A 21,166-nucleotide genomic window follows, 5' to 3' on the forward strand; every position below is an offset into this window, starting at 1 on the left:
GCCGCATGCGCGCTCCCGGCGATCACTCTACGCCACAGCGGGTCGCATGCGCGCCCCCGGCGATCACTCTACGCCACAGCGGGTCGCATGCGCGCCCCCGGCGATCACTCTACGCCACAGCGGGTCGCATGCGCGCCCCCGGCGATCACTCTACGCCACAGCGGGTCGCATGCGCGCCCCCGGCGATCACTCTACGCCACAGCGGGTCGCATGCGCGCCCCCGGCGATCACTCTACGCCACAGCGGGTCGCATACGCGCTCCCGGCGATCACTCTACGCCACAGCGGGTCGCATCCGCACCCCCGGCGATCACTCTATGCCACAGCGGGTCGCATGCGCGCTCCCGGCGATCACTCTACGCCACAGCGACTTGCATGCGCGCTCCCGGCGATCACTCTACGTCACAGCGGGTCGAATGCGCGCTCCCGGCGATCACTCTACGCCACAGCGGATCGCATGCGCGCTCCCGGCGATTACTCTACGCCACAGCTCACGCATATCACATGCTCATGAAGACAGCCAAAACCTATGCTCGTGGCGCATATCACATGCTCACGCATCACGCATGCTCACGCGTAGCACGTATGCTCACGCATACCACATATGCTCACGCATCACGTATGCTCACGCATATCACATGCTCACGCATCTCATATGCTCACGCATCACATATGTTATTGGGCTTCGCGTACGCTCATGCATATTAGATGCTCACGCATCATGCACGCTCACGCACCACATCTGCGCGTGAGAATAGAGGAGACATTGCGCAGGCCGCGCGTAAGCGACATAACAAATGAACAGTCTAATCCAAATCAGGATAAGAACAACCATGATTGTACTCATATGGCTACGCGCCATACTTAAAGGTTGGGAATCCTCATAATATCCCATATGGCTACGCGCCATACTTAAAGGTTGGGAATCCTCATAATATCCCATATGGCTACGCGCCATACTTAAAGGTTAGGAATCCTCATAATATCCCATATGGCTACGCGCCATACTTAAAGGTTGGGAATCCTCATAATATCCCATATGGCTACGCGCCAAACTTAAAGGTTGGGAATCCTCATAAACCCATAGGCCACGCGCCAAGCTTAAAGGTTGGGCACACCTCATAATTTGCCCGAGGATGGGAACCATGCAATACATCCACTTTTAGTTGACATGTTTTTGCAGGTTCGGCTACGAGCCGCACAAACACCTATGACATCACTATTATTATCTGGCCATTTGTGCCTCCATTATTATTTTGAAAACAGGCCGGGATATTCATCCTGCGCGGAGGAGGCCCTTGTGGGCCAGTCATTATCATCATTTTATAGCTCGTAAGTCGCCTCGCGCGCAAGCTTTTATTATTCTTATAGCTCGTAAGACGCCACGCGCGCAGGCTTCATTATTCTCATAGATCCGTAAGTCGCCTCGCGCGCAGGCTTCATTATTTTTACAGCTCGTAAGTCGCCTTACGCGCGCAAGCTTTATTATTCATATAGCTCGTAAGACGCCTCGCGCGCAAGCTTTTATTATTCTTATAGCTCGTAAGACGCCACGCGCACAGGCTTCATAATTCTCATAGATCCATAAGTCGCCTCGCACGCAGGCTTCATTATTTTTACAGCTCGTAAGTCGCCTCGCGCGCGCAAGCTTTATTATTCATATAGCTCGTAAGACGCCTCGCGCGCAAGCTTTTATTATTCTTATAGCTCGTAAGACGCCTCGCGCGCAAGCTTTTATTATTCTTATAGCTCGTAAGACGCCACGCGCGCAGGCTTCATTATTCTCATAGATCCGTAAGTCGCCTCGCGCGCAGGCTTCATTATTTTTACAGCTCGTAAGTCGCCTCACGCGCGCAAGATTCATTATTCATATAGCTCGTAAGACGCCTCGCGCGCAAGCTTTTATTATTCTTATAGCTCGTAAGACGCCACGCGCGCAGGATTTATTATTCTCATAGATCCGTAAGTCGCCTCGCGCGCAGGCTTCATTATTTTTAAAGCTCGTAAGTCGCCTCACGCGCGCAAGCTTTATTATTCATATAGCTCGTAAGACGCCTCGCGCGCAAGCTTTTATTATTCTTATAGCTCGTAAGACGCCACGCGCGCAGGCTTCATTATTCTCATAGATCCATAAGTCGCCTCGCGCGCAGGCTTCATTATTTTTACAGCTCGTAAGTCGCCTCACGCGCGCAAGCTTTATTATTCTTATAGCTCGTAAGTCGCCTCGCGCGCAAGCTTTTATTATTCTCATAGCTCATAAGTCGCCTCGCGCGCAAGCTTTATTATTCTCATAGCTCGTAAGTCGCCTCGCGCGCAGGCTTTTATTATTCGGCGTGCTATATCTTCTTCATGCTAGTGCACCATCATTATCATAAAAACCACAACACGTCACCATCATGAAGAAAACCTCCCAAAACTCAAAGACAATAAAGATAAGGCCGAAGAAAAGGGAAAAAACCGCCTCACGCCCTAACACACCTCATAAAGTCCAGCGCTCCACCTAAACGCTTGCGCGCCCAAGAGCAACGCTGGACTTGGGGGGGCTTGTAGGGGTATGGTACTAAACCCGGTTTTACGACCCTAAATTTATTATGTTTGGCTTATTTTATTATATGGACTAATACAATGTTATTGGGCTGAGGGGGTTTTGTGGAGGTAACCCTAACTGGGCTAGGCCCATTAGGGTACCATGATGGTGGCCATGAGGCTCCCTATATAAGGAGGTCTCCACCTCCTTATTAGGGGTGGGTCATTCTCAATAAGAGCCAGCACCATATTTTTGTGTCTGTGAACAAGAGATCCTGGAGATTTCTTAGCGGTCACCTCCACACCCCCAAAAAGTCATTGCAGATCCCAACCAGCCGGAGAAGAAGATCAAGACGTGGTTCGTTCATCTCGAAATCCGTGAAAACATCGTCATGGTTCAGGTCAGATTCAACCAAGAGGGCCTAGCAAGAGGATAGCTAGGACCACCGTGTTACAGACACTAAAATAGAAGCTACCACCTAAACAACATTTTGTCACCCGAAGGAGATACTTGCACTCCACTCTAAATATTACAAAACAACTACGAAGCCAAAATTCTAGGCATAATTCAAAGATGGACTTTTGCCTTTGTCTCGAACCGATCAGTCTTCACCAATTTCTGTCTCCATGTATCGTCTAAACTCTAAACTAATTATTAATGCTTTAGGAATACTCACTCTATATATCTTTACCTCTTATCCAATATTCATCACTATGAATGCACACCGTTATGTTGTCTGTTTTATATTGATGTGTATGCAAGGCCTCGTATACAAATTTACACAAATTTTATAATGGCATATACGGTGTTCCAAAAAATCATGCACCCCAATACAATCAATGCCAAATTCTGAATAGAGTAGCTTTGGTATGCTATTAAATACTTTTTCTTTCTTTTGTTTTAGCAACCAACTTTCATTAAAAACACAGAGGGTAGCAAGTAGCTAACCACAAATCTTTTAAATAAACATAAGCACCATATTATATTAAACTACTACATTATACAATTGTTTTAACATTTGCGCTTACCTATGAATTTGATCAAATTGTACATGCATCTCTATATGAATAATTTGATCATATTAATTATACATACATCTCTTTGATTATCTACTAGAATTTATATTACGTCTATATTACAAGTTTGTATTATTGTAACAATTTACAAAATATATCGTTATTAATATATACGCAATTCAGTTCTTACTAAAAATGTCATTGGATACTGTTAGTTTGGATGTGTATGTGCGTTATAGTTGTTACTTAGAGGGTTAGGGTATGTTTGATAGGATGCAATGGAATAAAGGGGGAATGAAATGAGAAAAAGAATGGAATGAATAAGGAAATGATAAGGATTATTATCATTCCTTTGTCTTGTTTGATTAACCTATGAGAATGAAATGAATTATTACTTTATGTTGTTTCATATTTAAAAAAAATTGTAAGAATAAAATAAACATAATAAAAACATTTTTAGCTTAAAATATCTTTTTCACCAAAATAAAAAAATACTGCAATGGGGACGGTGGTGGTAGCTCCGACTAAGAAAATGGTGGTAGCGATGGCGACGGTACTAGTGGTGGTGGCGGTCAGGCGGCAGGGCGGTGGTTGTGGTGGTGGCGGTGGTCAGGGTATGATAGCAATGGTAGTGATGGTGATGGTAGGGTGGCAGCGAGTGGTGGCGGTGGTCAGGCAGCGACACTGGTGGTGGTGGTGATGGTTAGGCGGCGACGGTGACAATAGTTGCGGTGGTTATGACGACAATGTTGGCGGCAACGATTGGTAGCGCTGGTGGTGGTGGCGGCGGCAATGTTGGAGGCTGAGGTTGTGGTGGCGACGGTGGCGGTCAGGTGGTGGTGATTGTTGTTGTTGTTAGGTGGTGTTGTTGTTGTTGAGAAAGTATGGTGAAAGAGGAATAGATTGAAAAAAAAAAGAAGAGGATATGAATGAATGGTTTAAATGGAATGAGATTCCATGTGTAATTATTTCATTCTATTAGGTAACCAAACATCACTTTTTTCAATCTCACGCAATAAATCATTCCATTCCTATTATCATTCTTGTATACCAAACGCTACCTTAGAATGTAGAGGTTATGGTCACAAGTGTACGTCTAGCTAGATGGGAGCTTCAAAATTACAAGTGTTGGAATTGCTCACTCTATTTCAAAGGAGCATATAATGTAAGTGATTTATTGACAGTTGATTGCTCAAAATCAGTTCATACAACTTCATATCTCTCTGTCTCTTCACGCATTTGATTTAGGTTTTAATTTTCAGCATCTTGTTGTGATTGTTGAGTACTTGAGTAGGGTAGTTATCAAGTTGCCTCATACGACCTCACCTTAGTATGTGTTGGGCTTAGAAAAACTGTCTGGTTGCATAGAAATGTCAATATACATACATGAGGTGGCGACGGACATCCCACTATTATGCTTCGGGTAGTTTCATCATATGACCTATGGATCTTGTATGCTTATTTTGGAGTAGCGGATTCTAATAATGACATAAACATGATCAATTAATACAAGTACTGTTTAACAAAATGTTCAACCATAATGCACGTCATTGTAACTTTTTACAATGAACAATCCAAAATATACGAAAAGATATTATCTTGCAGATGGAATATATCCTAAATGACCATGATAGTCTAGTTTCACATTTCCACTAAGAGAGAAATTTAAGGCTTTTAAAAAGTATCGTGAGTATGTAAAGAAAGAATTGTCGAGAGAGCTTTTGGTGTACTCCAAGCTCGATGGACAATTATACGAGTTCATCACACAAAAACAATAAGCAATGTAGTGTATGCACACAATATTGGTGCTTGTAGGGTAATATATGTTTTTGGGATATATTTTTATAAATAAAATGACATTTACTTTAACTCTATTATCCAACAAGCAAGTGTACCTATTGTTGACATAGTATGGTATGATAAGAACCATGTATTGATCCAAAGACGTGATAACTCTTAATACCAAATTCTTGCTACTGTCTAGTTAAATTAAACGTCCAAGGGTTTTTAAAAAGTAAAAAAGACAAGACATAATTTGAAATAAAGAAACTAAAATAAAAATTGGAGAGAATCAATCCAAATTGAATATCAATTTAGCTCGGAATTCCCTTGAAATATAGATGATTAACATGGTTGCATTTTATATCTTTATGAAGTGAAAATATCCCTTGCCCCTGGTCAGATCAGGGAGATCCCATAAATTATCGTTGAAGCCGGATGGCTCAGCGTTGCCAATGACCGGCAAGTAGGAGTTAAGGCCATCTTAAAACATGATTAGACTCATGTTTAAATATCTAATATCCTTCGAGATTTCGAAAGGAATGACATTTCAAACATACAATTGGGTTTGAAGTATACCAATTATTACCAATCAAGGATCAAAAGAATTGACAGTTTAAACTAAGAGCACAACGAGTTGATTCGAGGAAATGAGAATGGGGAAAATTGAGAGATGAGGTGGAGGTGAAAGGTTATGAGGTGGAGGATGTAAATGGAGAAACCGGAAGTCACCAAAGTGCAAGTAAAAATGATAGATCAAAGAAAGAAAGTGGGAAGTTTGGATCCGGGAGAAAACACCCCGACCCCCCAAATCGGGAAATATAAGTTGGATTCAGGGAACCGTGTCCCCTAAGTGGTTTGAAAGTAAATTAATGTATTGAAGATGTGCTAAGAGTGACAATTTCAAATAAAACGATGAAATAAATTTATCTAACACGTACGAGTTATGAAATTAGGAATTTATTATGCGTTTACATGTCACTGAAAGAAAAATATATAAAATATAATTTACACACAAAATAAGCACACTGCATTGTATAATTAATGGTTATTGATTAATAAAGAAACTTATCCATTAAGGATATGTGCCTTTTCTTGCTTTATCTTTTCTTTTCTATCCGCAGTAGTCATTTGACATATCAAATCACTAAAAGATTTGGTTCAGTGCATCAAAGTTTGATTTTAATTACTTGTCTTACCAATTAAATTGTAATTTGTAAATTTTATTTTTACAGTTACTTATGTTTTTTCAGTAACCCATACTAGAAACAAATAAGTAACGTGGGTGCATGATAAATACAATTTGGTTTGTCTTTTTTATTTAGTGATACTGTTGCTTTTATTTCTCATTTTATTAACCGACTCTATTTGACTAGTAATACGTTAATATTAGTATATGTGGAGTGCTCTAAATCGTATATTAATGAAAGATTGCGCATTCGTTTGAGAAAAGTTATACATTATTCTTTAAGGATTAACATTTAAGACTAAAAAGACACTATCAACCATCACAAGATAACCTAGTATTAACGCAACTGAATGGTATTCAAAGGATCTCATGTTTAATTGTTTAAACCTTCCTTAGAGCTTAGATAAACATTTTGGGTGACCATCGCTATTAAAAGAAAACTTGGACGCAAGAAAATGTTCTAGAAGGAAAATACTGAAGATAAATTGAATAGTCGATTATCCATCTAATGACAACAATGCTAGAATCTTGGGTATAATGAGCACATGATACTTAACATGTTTTACAAAGATCGTGAATCAAGAACGATAATGGAATATTTTATGGTTCTCATAGACATGGGCTCATAAAATTATTCAAGCTAGATCGATGACGGATGTAAAAATATTGTAATTATCGTTTTTCTTCGTGTCTTTTAGTTATAATTTCTTTCTTTCTAAATACATATATGACACAACATATATTCTTGAACAATATCAAGAATGAAGTGATATAACTCATCAAAACAAAAAATTAACACACTAACTTTAGGTTTCTTTCTTATCTCACTCTTGAAACTCTAAATCAGTTATATCTCATATGCTTTATAATGTCTAAGCATAACTCGATTTATTTAAACTAACTATAAGTTGGTAACTAAGAAATTACCGATGTTAATTAAAAGGTAATTAGGAAACATAGCTAACTATATATGACCTACTTGTCATTGTTGGTCTATCAAGTTCACTAACTTGTGCCTTGAAGTCCGAAATTACCAACACCATAAGACTACAACTTCAGCCCTGGTCCACTTTAATTGGTTTTCTTGACGTCAAACCATGAACTTAACTCATGATGACGAACATCACTGCAAACTTGATCATATATGCCGATGCAACAGATGGGCACATATACTACAATAATGTTATATTCATGATTTAGAAACTTCTTTTTATTGATTTGATTCAAATCAGCTAACACACTAACTTGTATATATATTTATTTAAAACAACTAACTCAATAACTTGCATATATTTATTATTCAGATTCATATTAATCATTAAAGCTCAGATCACATAGACATGCTTATCTAGTGTTATCGTAAAGAAAATACAAGATTTTATCAGCAAATTTGTTTTATTCCCTTTACGTTGTAAAAATCAATAAAAAAATATATTAAACTATACAAATGCACACCCAATACCAGTTGTTACACACTTGCTTTCAAAGATGCGCCGATATATAAACCAAAAGCTTCAAACTTTATCTTTTATCGATTATCTAATCATATAAAAGTATAGAACAGTATAGTAATTTCACTTTTATAGCATCACCTTATTATCGTTTTTATAAAAATAGACTGTAACAATTTAATATTGTATATTTGACTATTTGAGACAGTAGGTAAATATTTCAACAATCATTAAAAATATCATTAAAAACAGCAATATTATCCACGTGCGTTAATAATAATAATAATAATATGTAGTCAAATGAACAATGTTTGGTGGGGGGATTCAATAAGTTAAGGCCAGTGGGGGCTCACTCCAGAAGAAAAACGAAAAAGGAAATTGAAAAACAAAAGCTGGTGACGCGTATTTATGTAAGATCATGTGTTAGTCGACGTGTGTCCAGCAACCCATGATAGAAAATTAAGACTACATAACATAAATATTGTCGGCAACTAGCCAATTTTGGCGGCATACTGTGTCCAATTTAGGACCTACAACTACAAGTGGTCTTCCTTCTGTTCCAACTGAAAGAAACTAATACATTTTATATAATTTCATTAAAACATAAGAAAAATATATTATGCGTGTGAATTCATACAGAGTATTATAAGTCCAAAAACGTACCAGCTGAAAACAGCTCAAAAAACAAGTTGATAGTTTTGGGTTGGATTAGTTTTAAGGATCCAATCAATCAGGAATGATAACAAGTGGAGTTTTAATTTTAAGTGGTGACAGGATGCATAGTTTTTGCATAGGTGTCTTGAAATTTTCGATACTAGAATGTCTATTACTTGATATCAATTTCCGTTCCAGGTCGGATACAGTAATGGGAATAGGAAATTTATCTTCGGTGGAATTTAATTTATACTTCTTTTTTACAGATTATGCATTATTGATATTTTTGTTACCTTCTAACATGCGTTGAGTATTTTATATTCCTTGCAACTTATGATTATGATATCTCTTTGTAGTCTAGGAATAAATCTGAGCATTTGAATCAAAGTAGTTAATGATTTAGATCTATATCGTGTTAAAAATCATATATTGACGTTCTATTTAAGAGTATAGTGTCCTATTTATATAGAAGACTTTATTTTAAGTCTTCCTGTACTTCTTAAGAAACCTTGATTTCTAATTTTAACTCTTTTCTCTCTTAGTATTGGTTTTTATTTGCATATTTATGAAGTAGATTTAATTTCGGGGGAATTATCAAAATGGACAAGTTGAAAACTTACCAAACTTGACATGAAAAGTCAGTCTTCACCAGACTATATATCCAAAACCAACTACTCGGGCAATGCGAAAAATCATGCCATCGATACATGTGAGAAGGCCAGATTAAACTTTAGCCAAGGCGAAGCCCTGAATTTAAACAGTCAACTAAGGCTTATGAGAAAACCTAACACATATCTAACTTAAGATATCTTGTATCAATTATGTGCGGAATCCATTACCAATTGTGTTTGATGTGTTAAACGTTCAATTGATTCTCAATTATGATTTATTAAGGTTTATGTGAATTGTGTGTGTGTGTATTCTGGAGAGATTTTGGCAACATAACATAACTCAATTGATGAAATGGGTTAAACCTGTCACACACGCATGAGACAACCTTACAAATAGGTTGTGCCATGCGCATGGTTTGATGCGTATGACTCCCATGTGCCTACATTCTAGACGCATGGAGCTTATACATTACAAATTTGACACAAATAGCCCTATACATTGAAACTACGGGCCCTAGACACCTATACATGACAAGACACTGAATAAAATGCTCTAACAGCCTAGTCATCGCTTCTAAACGCCTACTAAGGCTTAGCCCGGTTTTACATGTGCATTATTTTAATTGGTTGTTTCCGTAGACCTTGTTATACTTATAGTCGACGCTTTCCAAGTCAAAAATTATTTTGTAAGTAAGTGGTCAACTTGTCCATTTAGTGATTTTCACTTCTATTGATTGCTTTGGTGACGAGAAGACCAATATTGTGCGAAATTATGATTATTGTAATTACTAGTTAAACATTTACATCACTTGCACAACTTTTCGATTTGGTTGTTGGTGCAATGAAATCCGAGTCAGGGTGAATCATGCCTAGCATTCATGAACTATACTTCCAGAGCTTAGATCCGACCTACAACATATAAATGAACAAGTTAGAAGGTGACTGAGGCTAAAGCCCTGGAAAACCCTTGACAATTATGTTAGTGATCAATAATGAAATTAAAATATCAATATATACATTACGCTTACGCATGTAATAAGTTTAAAGGATGAGAGCTGATAGCGAGAAGGAGGTTAATCTAATCGAGGAGGAAGAAGATCAGAAGACCATGATCAAGTTAAAGTACTAAGAGCATTCACATTCCATCCCCTAAATTTATGTGAGGAGAGTATGTAAATTATAGGGTGAAGTTTTGAGTGGTTGTGAGTGTAAATTATATGATAAAGAGAAAAATGTAGTGATTTTTTGTAAATTTGGGGAAACATTTGGGGAACATTGTTTGCCTCTATTTATTTTTTAATATTTGTTGGATTGGTTGTGAGTAGATGAGAGAGAAAACTTTAATGATAAAGATATAAAACATATTATTTAATTGAACATGAGAGAGAAATGTAGTTTTTTTTAGTGTAATTATAGAGATAAGGATGTGGAATGAGATGAGAATGCTCTAAGCAGACTCTATAACATAATAATAACTAAGCAGTCATTTGAATAACCACGTCAAATGGCAAGCGATTATCTTTTCAAATAATTTACATTGAGAAAGTTAATTAACCCTCTTCAAAGACTAGCACTTAATATAATTTTTTCATAAATAATTAGTAATCTGATCGAGTTTTCTTGTAATCATCCTCCCCAATTGAGCATCTAATGGCGTTTATGTCTACACCTCGAATCCTCGATTGTGAAGATTGGGCCAAGTTAGAGCCTTTCATCGTGATCTCCAAGAAGATGCATTTACTCTTTTTTTTTATTATGTTATTACATCGATTATTGTTGGTGTCAATGCTTTCATTAGTGATTTGATTATTAAATGCGGGCCTTATCTAAAAAAAGTCTCAAACCACTCAGCCCATTAATAAAGCCTAATTAACATAGTACTTTTGGACTCTTGCAAATGTTGGGTTTCTAGCTACAGATAGATACAATGTACTCTTCCAGGCCGAATTACATTACATGTCTACATGACTACATGCACAAATCGGCCCATAGCTTAAACTTTACTCACCACGTCCACAACCAAGCCGGAATTTAGGGATGACAACGGGCCGAGTATTGGAAATCCCATGTACATACCCATTTGTAAAACCGTGTCCCGTACCTGGCCCATTACCCGCCGAGTAATTACCCATCAGATATCAGGTATACCCGTTGGGACTTTCAAGTACATTTTTCTAATCATTATAATTATTTTATACCTTTTATTTATTCATAAAACGATTATTACAAATTTAAATATAATGCACTAGATATATAGAAGCGTGGAAATACAAAAAAAATAATATCATTATAGTATATATATGTATATATATATGCTTCACAAACTATAAAATACAAAGAATTTTCGGGTATATGGTTCGGGTAAACGGGTATGTGTTTTCGGGTAATCGGGCCGGGTATCATTTAATCTCATACCCGGCCCGTACCCGCGAAAATTTTTAAATTCTAATCCCATACCCGGCCCATACCCATCAGGTTTCGGGTATACCCGCCCCATTTGTTTCGGGTTTCACATATACCCGTCGGGCTCGGGCTTTTTCGTCATTCGTAAGCCGGATCCATATTCAAAACCACCGATCCCAAAATCTCTAGGTTGAATATATATAGTTGAAATCCTGTTTTGAAACCGGTTTGGGCCGATATGATCCGTTGGTTTAAAATTGGCATGAGTGTATCCAATTGAAATCCGGTTTTGAAACTTGTTTGGGACGAAACATGTTTCAAATTCGGTTTGTAATTGGTCTCATCCGATATGGTTTTTTCTTTTGAAATCGGTTTCTAAACCGACCCAATTTGGGCTAGAGTGAATCCTATGATCGATACACGATATCGGTTGTAACAATCCCGCATCCGTCTACCAAAACCGACCGGAAGCATTTCAAAAAAGGTAGGCATACGATGTACAAAAAGTTCACGACCTTCTTTATCTCAAAAGATAGGATGTCTTTTGTCGAAATGGAATGAACTTTTTATTTATTATTTATCATAAATGAGTGAAGCATTACTAATAGTATGCGTATGCCCATCCGGATAGTCCAAAGTCTCGGTAGTTAGCTCTTAACCTTCCAATTGAAAAACAACATCGGTGAAGCCGTGTAGGTGCACCATTCCGCGGCGGGGATTGTAACTTTCCATAAATTTCCCATTTGTCACACAACAATCGAACTTTTCTTATTTCTTTTTTAAAGGCTCGACGAATCAAACGTTATTTAGCACTCTCAGACACCTGATGTTCTGTTTTACAAATGATTACAGAACATGTTCACTTCCATCAAACATTTAAAAACCCTTTCCCGCCATACCAAAACACTCTCATATTTCACTTCACCTGCTCACCAAACCCTAATTCACCACCTCAAAAACTGCCAATCAATGAATCAACTTAAACTAATTCACGCCCAAATCATCATTAACGGACTCCATCACGATACATTCACAGTCAGCAAACTAATCTCCTTCTGCGCGGTATCCGAAACACCCGATTTACAACACGCACACCAGATGTTCGACCATTTGCCTCAACCAAATAAACACATGTACAACAGTTTAATAAGGGGTTATGTAAACAGTGACAACCCAGTAAAGGCTATACACCTGTTTCACCAAATGATTTGTGTAGGAATCTCACCGAATGAGTACATGTACCCGTTTGTTATTAAGGTGTGTGCGGTGTTAACGAGGCTTTTAGATGGGGTTTTTGTGCATGTTCGGGTTATAAAGGCGGGATACGAGTCACATGTTTACGTGCAAAACGGGTTGATTAGTTTGTATTGCAGTTGTGGGGATGTTAAGGATGCAAGAAAGGTGTTTGATGATATGTTTGATAAGAGTGTGGTTTCGTGGAATAGTATGATGGGTGGGTACGCTAAGTTAGGTTATTGTATAGAAGCGTTTGTATTGTTTCGAGAAATGAGGGGTTTTGGTGTAAAGCCTGATGATTTTACGTTTGTTAACCTGCTTTCGGTCTGTTCACATAATTGCCAAGAAGTGTTGGGAGGGTTAATACATTCGTATATTGTGACAACCGGAATTCATATTGATGTTTATGTGCAAAATGCTATTGTGGACATGTATGCGAAATGTGGGAATTTGCGGTCAGCTCAAGTGTTTTTCGACCGAATGAGTCATAAAAACGTGGTTTCATGGACGTCCATGGTTAGTGCATATGCTAAACGCGGGCTCGTGGAGGTCGCAAAGAATATGTTTCACCAAATGCCTGTGAAAAACGTTGTTTCTTGGAACTCAATGATTTCATGCTATTTACAAAAAGGTTGGTATAATGAAGCATTCGGGCTTTATAATGACATATTTAAAGCCGGAGTAAATCCGGATGAGTCAACTCTGGCTAGTGTTCTTTCAGCATGCAGTCAACTCTTGGAAACAGGAAAAAGCATCCATAATTATATAATATCAAACAATGTAACACCAAGTGTGACATTATACAATTCATTGATAGACTTTTATGCCAAATGCGGGTTGTTAGAGACTTCTAAAGGTTTGTTTTTTAACATGCCCGAAAAGAATCATGTTTCTTGGAACGTTATGATCAGTGCACTTGCATTACACGGGTGTGGTTTTGAAGCGGTTGAGCTCTTTGAGAACATGCAGGCTCATGGGGTGCACCCTGATGACATCACCTTCATGGGCTTGCTTTCGGCTTGCTGTCATAGTGGTCTTACAGAAACTGGTAAACTCTATTTTAACAAAATGAAAGAAGTTTACAAGATACCATGTAAACTAGAGCACTATGCTTGTATGATTGATCTGTATGGGCGGTTAGGGCTATTTGGAGATGCTATAAAGTTAATAAACGAAATGCCAATGAAACCGGATGTTGTAATTTGGGGTGCGTTGCTTGGGGCTTGTAGGATTCATGAGAATGCTGAAATCGGGAAGCAAATATTGAAACAAGTGTTGGAGTTAGAACCGTATGGTTCGGGAATATATGTGCTTGTATCAAACATGTTTTGTGAAGCTAAAAGATGGCAAGATGTGAAGAACATAAGGAGGTTAATGAAGGATCAAGGGATTAAGAAGAGTAGAGGTGTTAGCTCTGTTGAAGTTAATGGAAATTCTTATGAGTTTATGGTTGATGATAAGAGAAATGAGTTGTAAAGTAGTGTGTATGAGTTGTTGGATCAGTTAACACTTCATTTGAAGTCAATAGAAAATCAATGTGATATTTGGCACCTTTCTAATGTAAGTTATATACTAGTATAGCTTATTTTCTTCTTGCTCATTTGCTCAAGATGTGCATATATTTATGGAAAAGGGCCACATGTATCTTTAGATTAGTCTGGAGATTTCTCGCACGATATGCGCTATAATTGTTTTAGAGACATTATGAAAATAAGCTAGATACTTTGTAGAACAGTCTAGATTGCTAGTGTGGCTAGCAACTATATATGTAGGGCTGATCATGTAAACTCACCCCTCCAATGTTCAACAGTTTATCTTGTAAGCTATCATTGTAAGTTTCTTAGCAATCAATAAAGCTTCATTTGGTTACGAATCTTGCATTCTGCATCTAGTCTCTTAAAATCGATGTCAAGTTGGGTTAAAAGGCTAATCTTGGCGGGAGTCTAAGAGTCGCATGAGTCTGGCATCGACCTAACTAATAAGATGTGTTCAATAGCACCAAATATTGACATATAAAGCCCCTAAATCAACTATAAACCCTTGCAACTCAACAAAAAGGTACAAGATTAAGTTTATTTTACTATACTTTTGTGTCACCATCTCTTTTGATATTGAATCACCACCTTAACTTGATCTCAGCATTTACAAAGAACTTGATAAATGAACTACACTTTATGTGAAAAATAAAGATTTAACTTGATCTCAGCATTTTCAAAGAACCTGAACGTATTACTTCTTTCACATTATTTAAGGTTATCTTCGATTGATTTTTAATAGTTGAATGTATAAAACATCTCGCTACCAATAGTGTCCTGTCCAATACTAATGTACTAGACAGCCTAGTTCAACCGTCCACTGTAACCGGTCCAGTTTTTTAAACAACAGTCATTCATTCATCTTAGATGCTTATACAAGGACCGAGTGTTAACTAATATACGAAGATATCAACTTTTCTCACCAAATAAAACAAAGATAATAAATATAATGTCTCAAGTACTTAAGATTCAAAACACAAAATAAAAACACAAAACGCAAGGCTGCTCCGCTTAAAACCAGGATGCCATATTAATCCAACTATCCCACACTAACCAACAAACGGACGGGGGACTTAATTTCCTAAACTATTCATTCATTCCTATTATAAAGTAGACCCTTCAGAAGGGCAAACTGTTTGTGCTTTTGTACATCCCGTCAAACGATCCAACCGGCACCTTTGCGTTCATGTTAGGATATCGATAATGTGGCGGTAATGCTGACGCTCCTTTGCCAGTTGCATATCCGTTGATCTTCGCACGCACACACTTTTTCAATTTCAACAATGCATCCAACTGTCCAGTTGCTGCAGCTATCAACCCTGCACAACCAACAATACAATAATTCATTCATTCATTTTGTCATTAAAGATATTTATATTTGGATAGGTAATAATATTAAAAAAAAATACCTAGGAAAAGTGCCGATGGTTTTCCTGGTCGGGATTTGTATTCCGGATGGAATTGGACTCCCACGAAATACGGGTGACTTTGGAGTTCAATGACCTGTATATAAACAGGTGATCTGATGTTAGATCAACATTTTTTTAAGCATCCCAGAATAACATAGGTGAAATTACCAAAATAACCTCACCTGCATCCGTTGGCCACTCTCGTCTTTCCCAGTAAAACTGAGACCAGCTTCTTCTAGCTTTGGTACCACGTCTGGATTCACCTATTTTTATTTTTATTTAAAAAAAAGTTACATTAACAAATATTGACTGCATGATATATAGTAACTATGACACAAGTGTAAGTGGGCTCCACATACCTCGTATCTATGGCGATGCCTCTCTTCAATGAAAGTCTGATTACCATATCTGAATCACACAATTACACTTGGTCAACTTTAAAAACTGATTATATGATAATCAGAAATGTTATTATGCTAACTTCTTACAGTTGAGCGGATTTGCTGTCGGTAATATGAAAATATGTCCTCCTAGATCCTAGCCTCATAGTTCCACCCATATGCGTTTTGGACCCCTATAATCGTTGTATAGAACCGTTCATATAATTAAACTGAATATAAAATAATAATAATGTTAAAAGTGTACTAGTTTGAACACAAACCTCAGGCATAAATATGACACATGGATTTTTAGTGTGGGGATCAAACTCGGTGCTGTTTGCATTTTCAAGACCGAGAACAGACCGGGCATACTCAATCACAGCAATTTGCATTCCTAGACAGATCCCGAGGTAGGGAATGTTGTTCTCGCGGGCATATTTTGCAGCAACTATTTTCCCTTCAACACCGCGGTCACCAAAACCTCCCGGGACCAGAACTGCATCTGCAGCCTATAGATTGACATATTATTATCATTATTAAACAAACAATGAGACTATTGGATTCAGATAATCTATATGACAGGGGTGTTAAATGAGTCGTGTTCATGGGTTGACTGGTCAAACCCGATACAAAACCGAAAGTTTGACCCATACTAGAAAAAACATGTCAGGCACATGAACCTGGACACAACACAAGGTTTTGCGGATTGGCGGTCAAACTTGACACGGACCTGGAAATTTGACCCAAACCCAAAGATCATGTCGGGCACATGAACCCAAACACGACACAAGTTTACATGGTTGACACAAACCTGGCCTTTTTAACCCGGATTTTTCATTTTATTTTTCGCATGGTAATCCTTAAAACCATTTTTAAGTTACCGCATATAATATGTTTTAAAAAACTATAAAAATTAACGGCTTAAACGGGTCAAGCCACAAACCCATTAGGCAGACTCGAACACGCCCCGTTTAGCCAGCTATGTTTGCAGTATTGACCCAAAAATGACCTGACTCGTTTATACTAAATCTAAACCCGAGAATCTTGTGTTAGGTTCGTGTCATATTTTATGATAAGACAGAAATTTATACAAAATAGTAGATCATACAAACCTTCAATGAATTCCAAGCATCTCTATGGACATCTGGCTTCTGTAAATAAAAAATATATATATCAATTAATTTACTAGTTATAAATGTGGATGACAAAAGAATGAGAGATGGAGGAGATAGTAACTTCAATGGCAGTTGCATTCTCAAGGTCAGTAGCCAAAACCCAATTGATAACTAACTTCCTTCTGCAAGCCATTGAAGCATGCAACAAAGCCTGAAACAGTATAAAAATAAAAATCTTTAAACAAAATTAAAATCAAGAAATATCAAATTTAATGGTTAGACAAGTAAAAGTTATCACCTTTAGTACAGAAAGATAAGCATCCGAAAGACCGGTATACTTTCCAACCAGGGCAACTCTAACCTGTAATCATTAAATCACAAGAAACATTAGAAAATTATTTATAAATAAATAAATAAACTGTGTGTTCCAAACATGAATCTTACGGGCTCGTGTAACATGTCACAATACTTAGCCATGGTAGTCCAGTCTTTCAAATTTGGCTTGCGGACCTCACTGCACACGATAATAAATTATCTTAAATGTCAGCAGAGGGGACAATTTTCTTTAACATGTACAATAAAATATATAACATTTAAAGAAGCAAGTCAAACAAATTGAAAGTCACCCTGTTTTAATCAAAACATATTATTACCAGAAAGATATAGTTTCTTTAATTATATTTGGCATACCAAGTTACTAACCTTAGATTAAGTGCATTAAATATTGCTTCATGAGCCTTCTGGTCCTAAAGACAAAAGTAAATATAAAATTAACATGTAACTATTAGAGTATCAAAATAATAACAATATAACACAAATGATTTTCAAACCGAGGTGTGGGTAGTGGGTACGTACTCTTAAGAGTGAAGGAATATGCCAAATGTTGGGGACATCATAGAGACTCACTATGTTCTCCACCTGCCAATACACAAAAAAAAGAGATCATTTTCAAATTCAAACAAAAGGGCATAAAAGTAATTTCACTAGACGTGAGTACGTGACTGTATATGATATATCATCGGCATACCGGAACATGGCAAAATCTTGAGAGTTTTTCCTTCACATTCATGTCCAGTTCCTGCAAATCCATTAAACTTTGTAAATAAAGATACCAAAAAACATGCAAAATAAACCAACCAAAATATCCACTGATGAGTGATACCGTTGTGCTGCGACAGGCTAATATGTTTGGGACCAATCCCAAACTTCTTAATCCACGAACACTATGTTGGGTTGGTTTTGTTTTCTAAACAAAAGATAAAAATGAAAACAAAAAGGTATTATTTTTTTTAATAATTTATTGGCACCAAAAAACGCAATTTATAACTTTTGATTCAAACTTACTGGTTCACCAACAACATTCAAAACAGGCACTAGACTGACATGAATCAAGCAAAAGTTTCCAGCACCTAACAAAAACACAACACAAACTATAAACTTTAATTTTTGTTCTTGAAATCTTGTTCATACTTTACGAGTCAAAGAATATGCAAATATATTACCAACACGGTACGAGAATTGTCCAAGAGCTTCAACAAACGGCATAGATTCGATATCCCCTAAAATAAAAAATTTAATCTTTTAGTAAACGTAACAAAAAAGTTATACAAATTTATTTTTTAATAAAAAGAATAAAAGCATAGAGACATAGAGTCAATATCTCCTACAATAATAATTTAGTCTTTAGATAAAAAGAATAACCAAAAATCAGGATGAGCACAATTACAAATTAAATGGCATAGATTCTATATTCCCTACAATAAAAAATTTATCTTTTAATAAAAAGAATAACCAAAAATCAGTATGAACACAAATACAAATTATGAATGGCATAGATTCAATCTATCCTACAATAAAAGTTTAATCTTTTGATAAAAAGAATAATAAAAAATCAGTATGAACACAAATACAAATTAATAAAAATTTAACCAATAAAAAGAATAACCAATAATCATGAATGAACACGAATGCAACTAATAAATGGCATAGATCAATATCTTCTACGATAAAAAATTAATCTTTTAATAAAAAAAATAACCAAAATCATGGATGTATGAACACAAACACAACTTTTAGTGGTATACCTATAGTACCCCCCAACTCAATGACACAGACATCAGGTGGACCTTCTTTTCCATCAACAGGTATTGCTGCAACCCGTTCGATCCAATCTTGAATTGCATCAGTAATATGTGGCACCACCTGAACCGTTGATCCCAGATAATCCCCTCTCCTCTCCTTGTCAATAACCGACTTCAACCGAAAATTAATAAAAAAACATAACCAGTCAGCTGTAACAAGATTTGTGATTGAACTCATTTTAATTTCATATACCTGGTATATCTTCCCCGTAGTGATATTATTATCGCGCGTTAATTTAATATCTAGAAACCTCTCATAGTTTCCAAGATCCAAGTCAACCTACAATCAACAAATTAAGTCAGCTTAGATTACAAAATCCAATATTTAATGAGACTTAAATACTGCATAGTGCATACTGCATACTAATACTAGTAGTGACAGATAATTAATTCATATGGATTATGTTCTTCTTCCATTATTAATTAGGTCAAAAAATATTTGGTAAATTATTAAATTTAGGACCGTAAGTTTTTCGATTCGGCTAGTAATTTACCTCTCCTCCATCATCCAATACATAAACTTCTCCATGCTCAAAAGGGGACATTGTTCCAGCATCTGTGTTCAAATAAGGGTCTGCATAACAAAATCAGATATTAAAATTGTCTGTTTCAACCTTTCTTTTCCAAAAAGTGAAAAATCTTTATAAATTTGTGAGCTTTAAGCTTTTAACCCAAAAGGAAAAAAGGTGGAGACAAACCATCAATTCATACAAGAATGAGACAGGACATCACCATATCCAAAGTTTAAGAAGAAATCTTGTTAAATCAACAAGAACAACAAGAAACATCTACCCACTTCATAAAGACAGTTGGGTGTGTAATTAAACCCCAAATCTTGATTTATAAATTATAAAAAAGGTATCTTTTTTTAAAAAAAAATCAAGAAACAAAAAACCTAGAAAAAACAAAAACACACAAAATCAGATAGATCCAACATCAAGAAAGAAAAAATAGCCCAACCCCACTAAAATCTTTAACAAAATTCAAGCTCAAATAAACAAAATCAAGAAAATTTGTAAAAAAAAAAAATATAACCAACCAATTTTAATGCAAGTGAAACGTAGGTCACAGGCTTGAAGAACAAGGCCAATACTGCTAGCAGTGACTCCTTTACCCAGTCCACTAACAACACCACCTGTCACTAAAACATACTTCATCTCCTTCTTGTTTCCTGTTCATCACAACCCAGAAACATTAACCAATTTGCCATCAAGAAATGAACAACAAGAGCATTAGTACGTTACCCTTTTGCATTTTGTTGCAATTTAGGCTGTAAAGATTGGTTCTTGATGTGTTTTGGTCACAAAGATTGAACCTTGAAAGTGCAAATGAGTGATTTGTGTGTGTTGAATGAATGGGTGAAATAGCAGCAGGGGTGGGGAGATTATATATGTGAGGAAGTGAAAATGAAATGCAGAAAAAGAAAATAAAAATAAAAGAAAAATATTCTGAGAAATCCACTTTTTCTTGTTTTAGGGGTGGCCTACAAAGAAAGAGAGAGAGAGAGAGAGAGAAAGGAGACGGTTTCTTTGGTTGAGGTTAGTTAAATATATCATTTTGTTTGATCAAATAGTTAAATCAGTTACAGGTATGATTTAGGCACCGGTAATTCAAGATGATGGTTAATATTTGAGATTCTTCATGTTTTATGTTTGAAACATGACTTTTTTTAATGGCTAATAAATTATCTAAATGGATTGTTGACTAAACTCATCACATTG

At 36.7% G+C, this 21,166-nt stretch overlaps 1 protein-coding gene and 1 pseudogene across 3 annotated transcripts; one reads left to right on the forward strand and one right to left on the reverse strand.

Annotated features, from left to right (window-relative positions):
* The first annotated feature begins 12,425 nt into the window (after nt 1-12,425).
* On the forward strand, nt 12,426-14,414 carry LOC143614329 (pentatricopeptide repeat-containing protein At2g22410, mitochondrial pseudogene; annotated as a pseudogene).
* An 847-nt stretch (nt 14,415-15,261) lies between these two features.
* On the reverse strand, nt 15,262-20,782 carry LOC143614330 (uncharacterized). 3 transcript variants are annotated; one of them, XM_077087802.1, is made up of 21 exons: nt 20,690-20,782; nt 20,485-20,616; nt 19,940-20,019; nt 19,639-19,725; nt 19,389-19,557; nt 18,807-18,863; nt 18,649-18,713; nt 18,467-18,550; nt 18,332-18,382; nt 18,160-18,222; nt 18,007-18,050; nt 17,749-17,818; nt 17,603-17,665; nt 17,426-17,515; nt 17,302-17,340; nt 16,471-16,698; nt 16,298-16,383; nt 16,169-16,217; nt 15,992-16,072; nt 15,810-15,903; nt 15,262-15,719 (listed from the first exon to the last, which is right to left on the reverse strand). In XM_077087802.1, the coding sequence occupies exons 1-21, from the start codon at nt 20,697-20,699 to the stop codon at nt 15,520-15,522; spliced, it is 1,842 nt and encodes a 613-aa protein (XP_076943917.1). In that variant the 5' UTR covers nt 20,700-20,782; the 3' UTR covers nt 15,262-15,519. The 3 variants fall into 3 exon arrangements, with proteins under 3 accessions (XP_076943917.1, XP_076943915.1, XP_076943916.1); XM_077087800.1 differs by having other exon boundaries at nt 19,389-19,725; XM_077087801.1 differs by having other exon boundaries at nt 19,389-19,725; nt 20,485-20,608; nt 20,685-20,782.
* Nucleotides 20,783-21,166: the final 384 nt, after the last annotated feature.

This window comes from Bidens hawaiensis, unplaced genomic scaffold (assembly GCF_021521415.1).
Source record: "Bidens hawaiensis isolate Kalapana, Puna unplaced genomic scaffold, B.hawaiensis_p1.1 tig00039655_1, whole genome shotgun sequence".
NCBI classification, from domain to species: Eukaryota; Viridiplantae; Streptophyta; class Magnoliopsida; order Asterales; family Asteraceae; genus Bidens; species Bidens hawaiensis.

Bases quoted from the DNA above. Each gene is read 5' to 3' on its own strand.
- LOC143614330 (XM_077087800.1), bottom strand. The intron at 18,051-18,159 runs GTACGTACCCAC...TTTTGTCTTTAG, and splicing joins ATATTCCTTCACTCTTAAGA to GACCAGAAGGCTCATGAAGC. The intron at 17,516-17,602 runs GTGATAACTTTT...ATACTGTTTCAG, and splicing joins CTTATCTTTCTGTACTAAAG to GCTTTGTTGCATGCTTCAAT.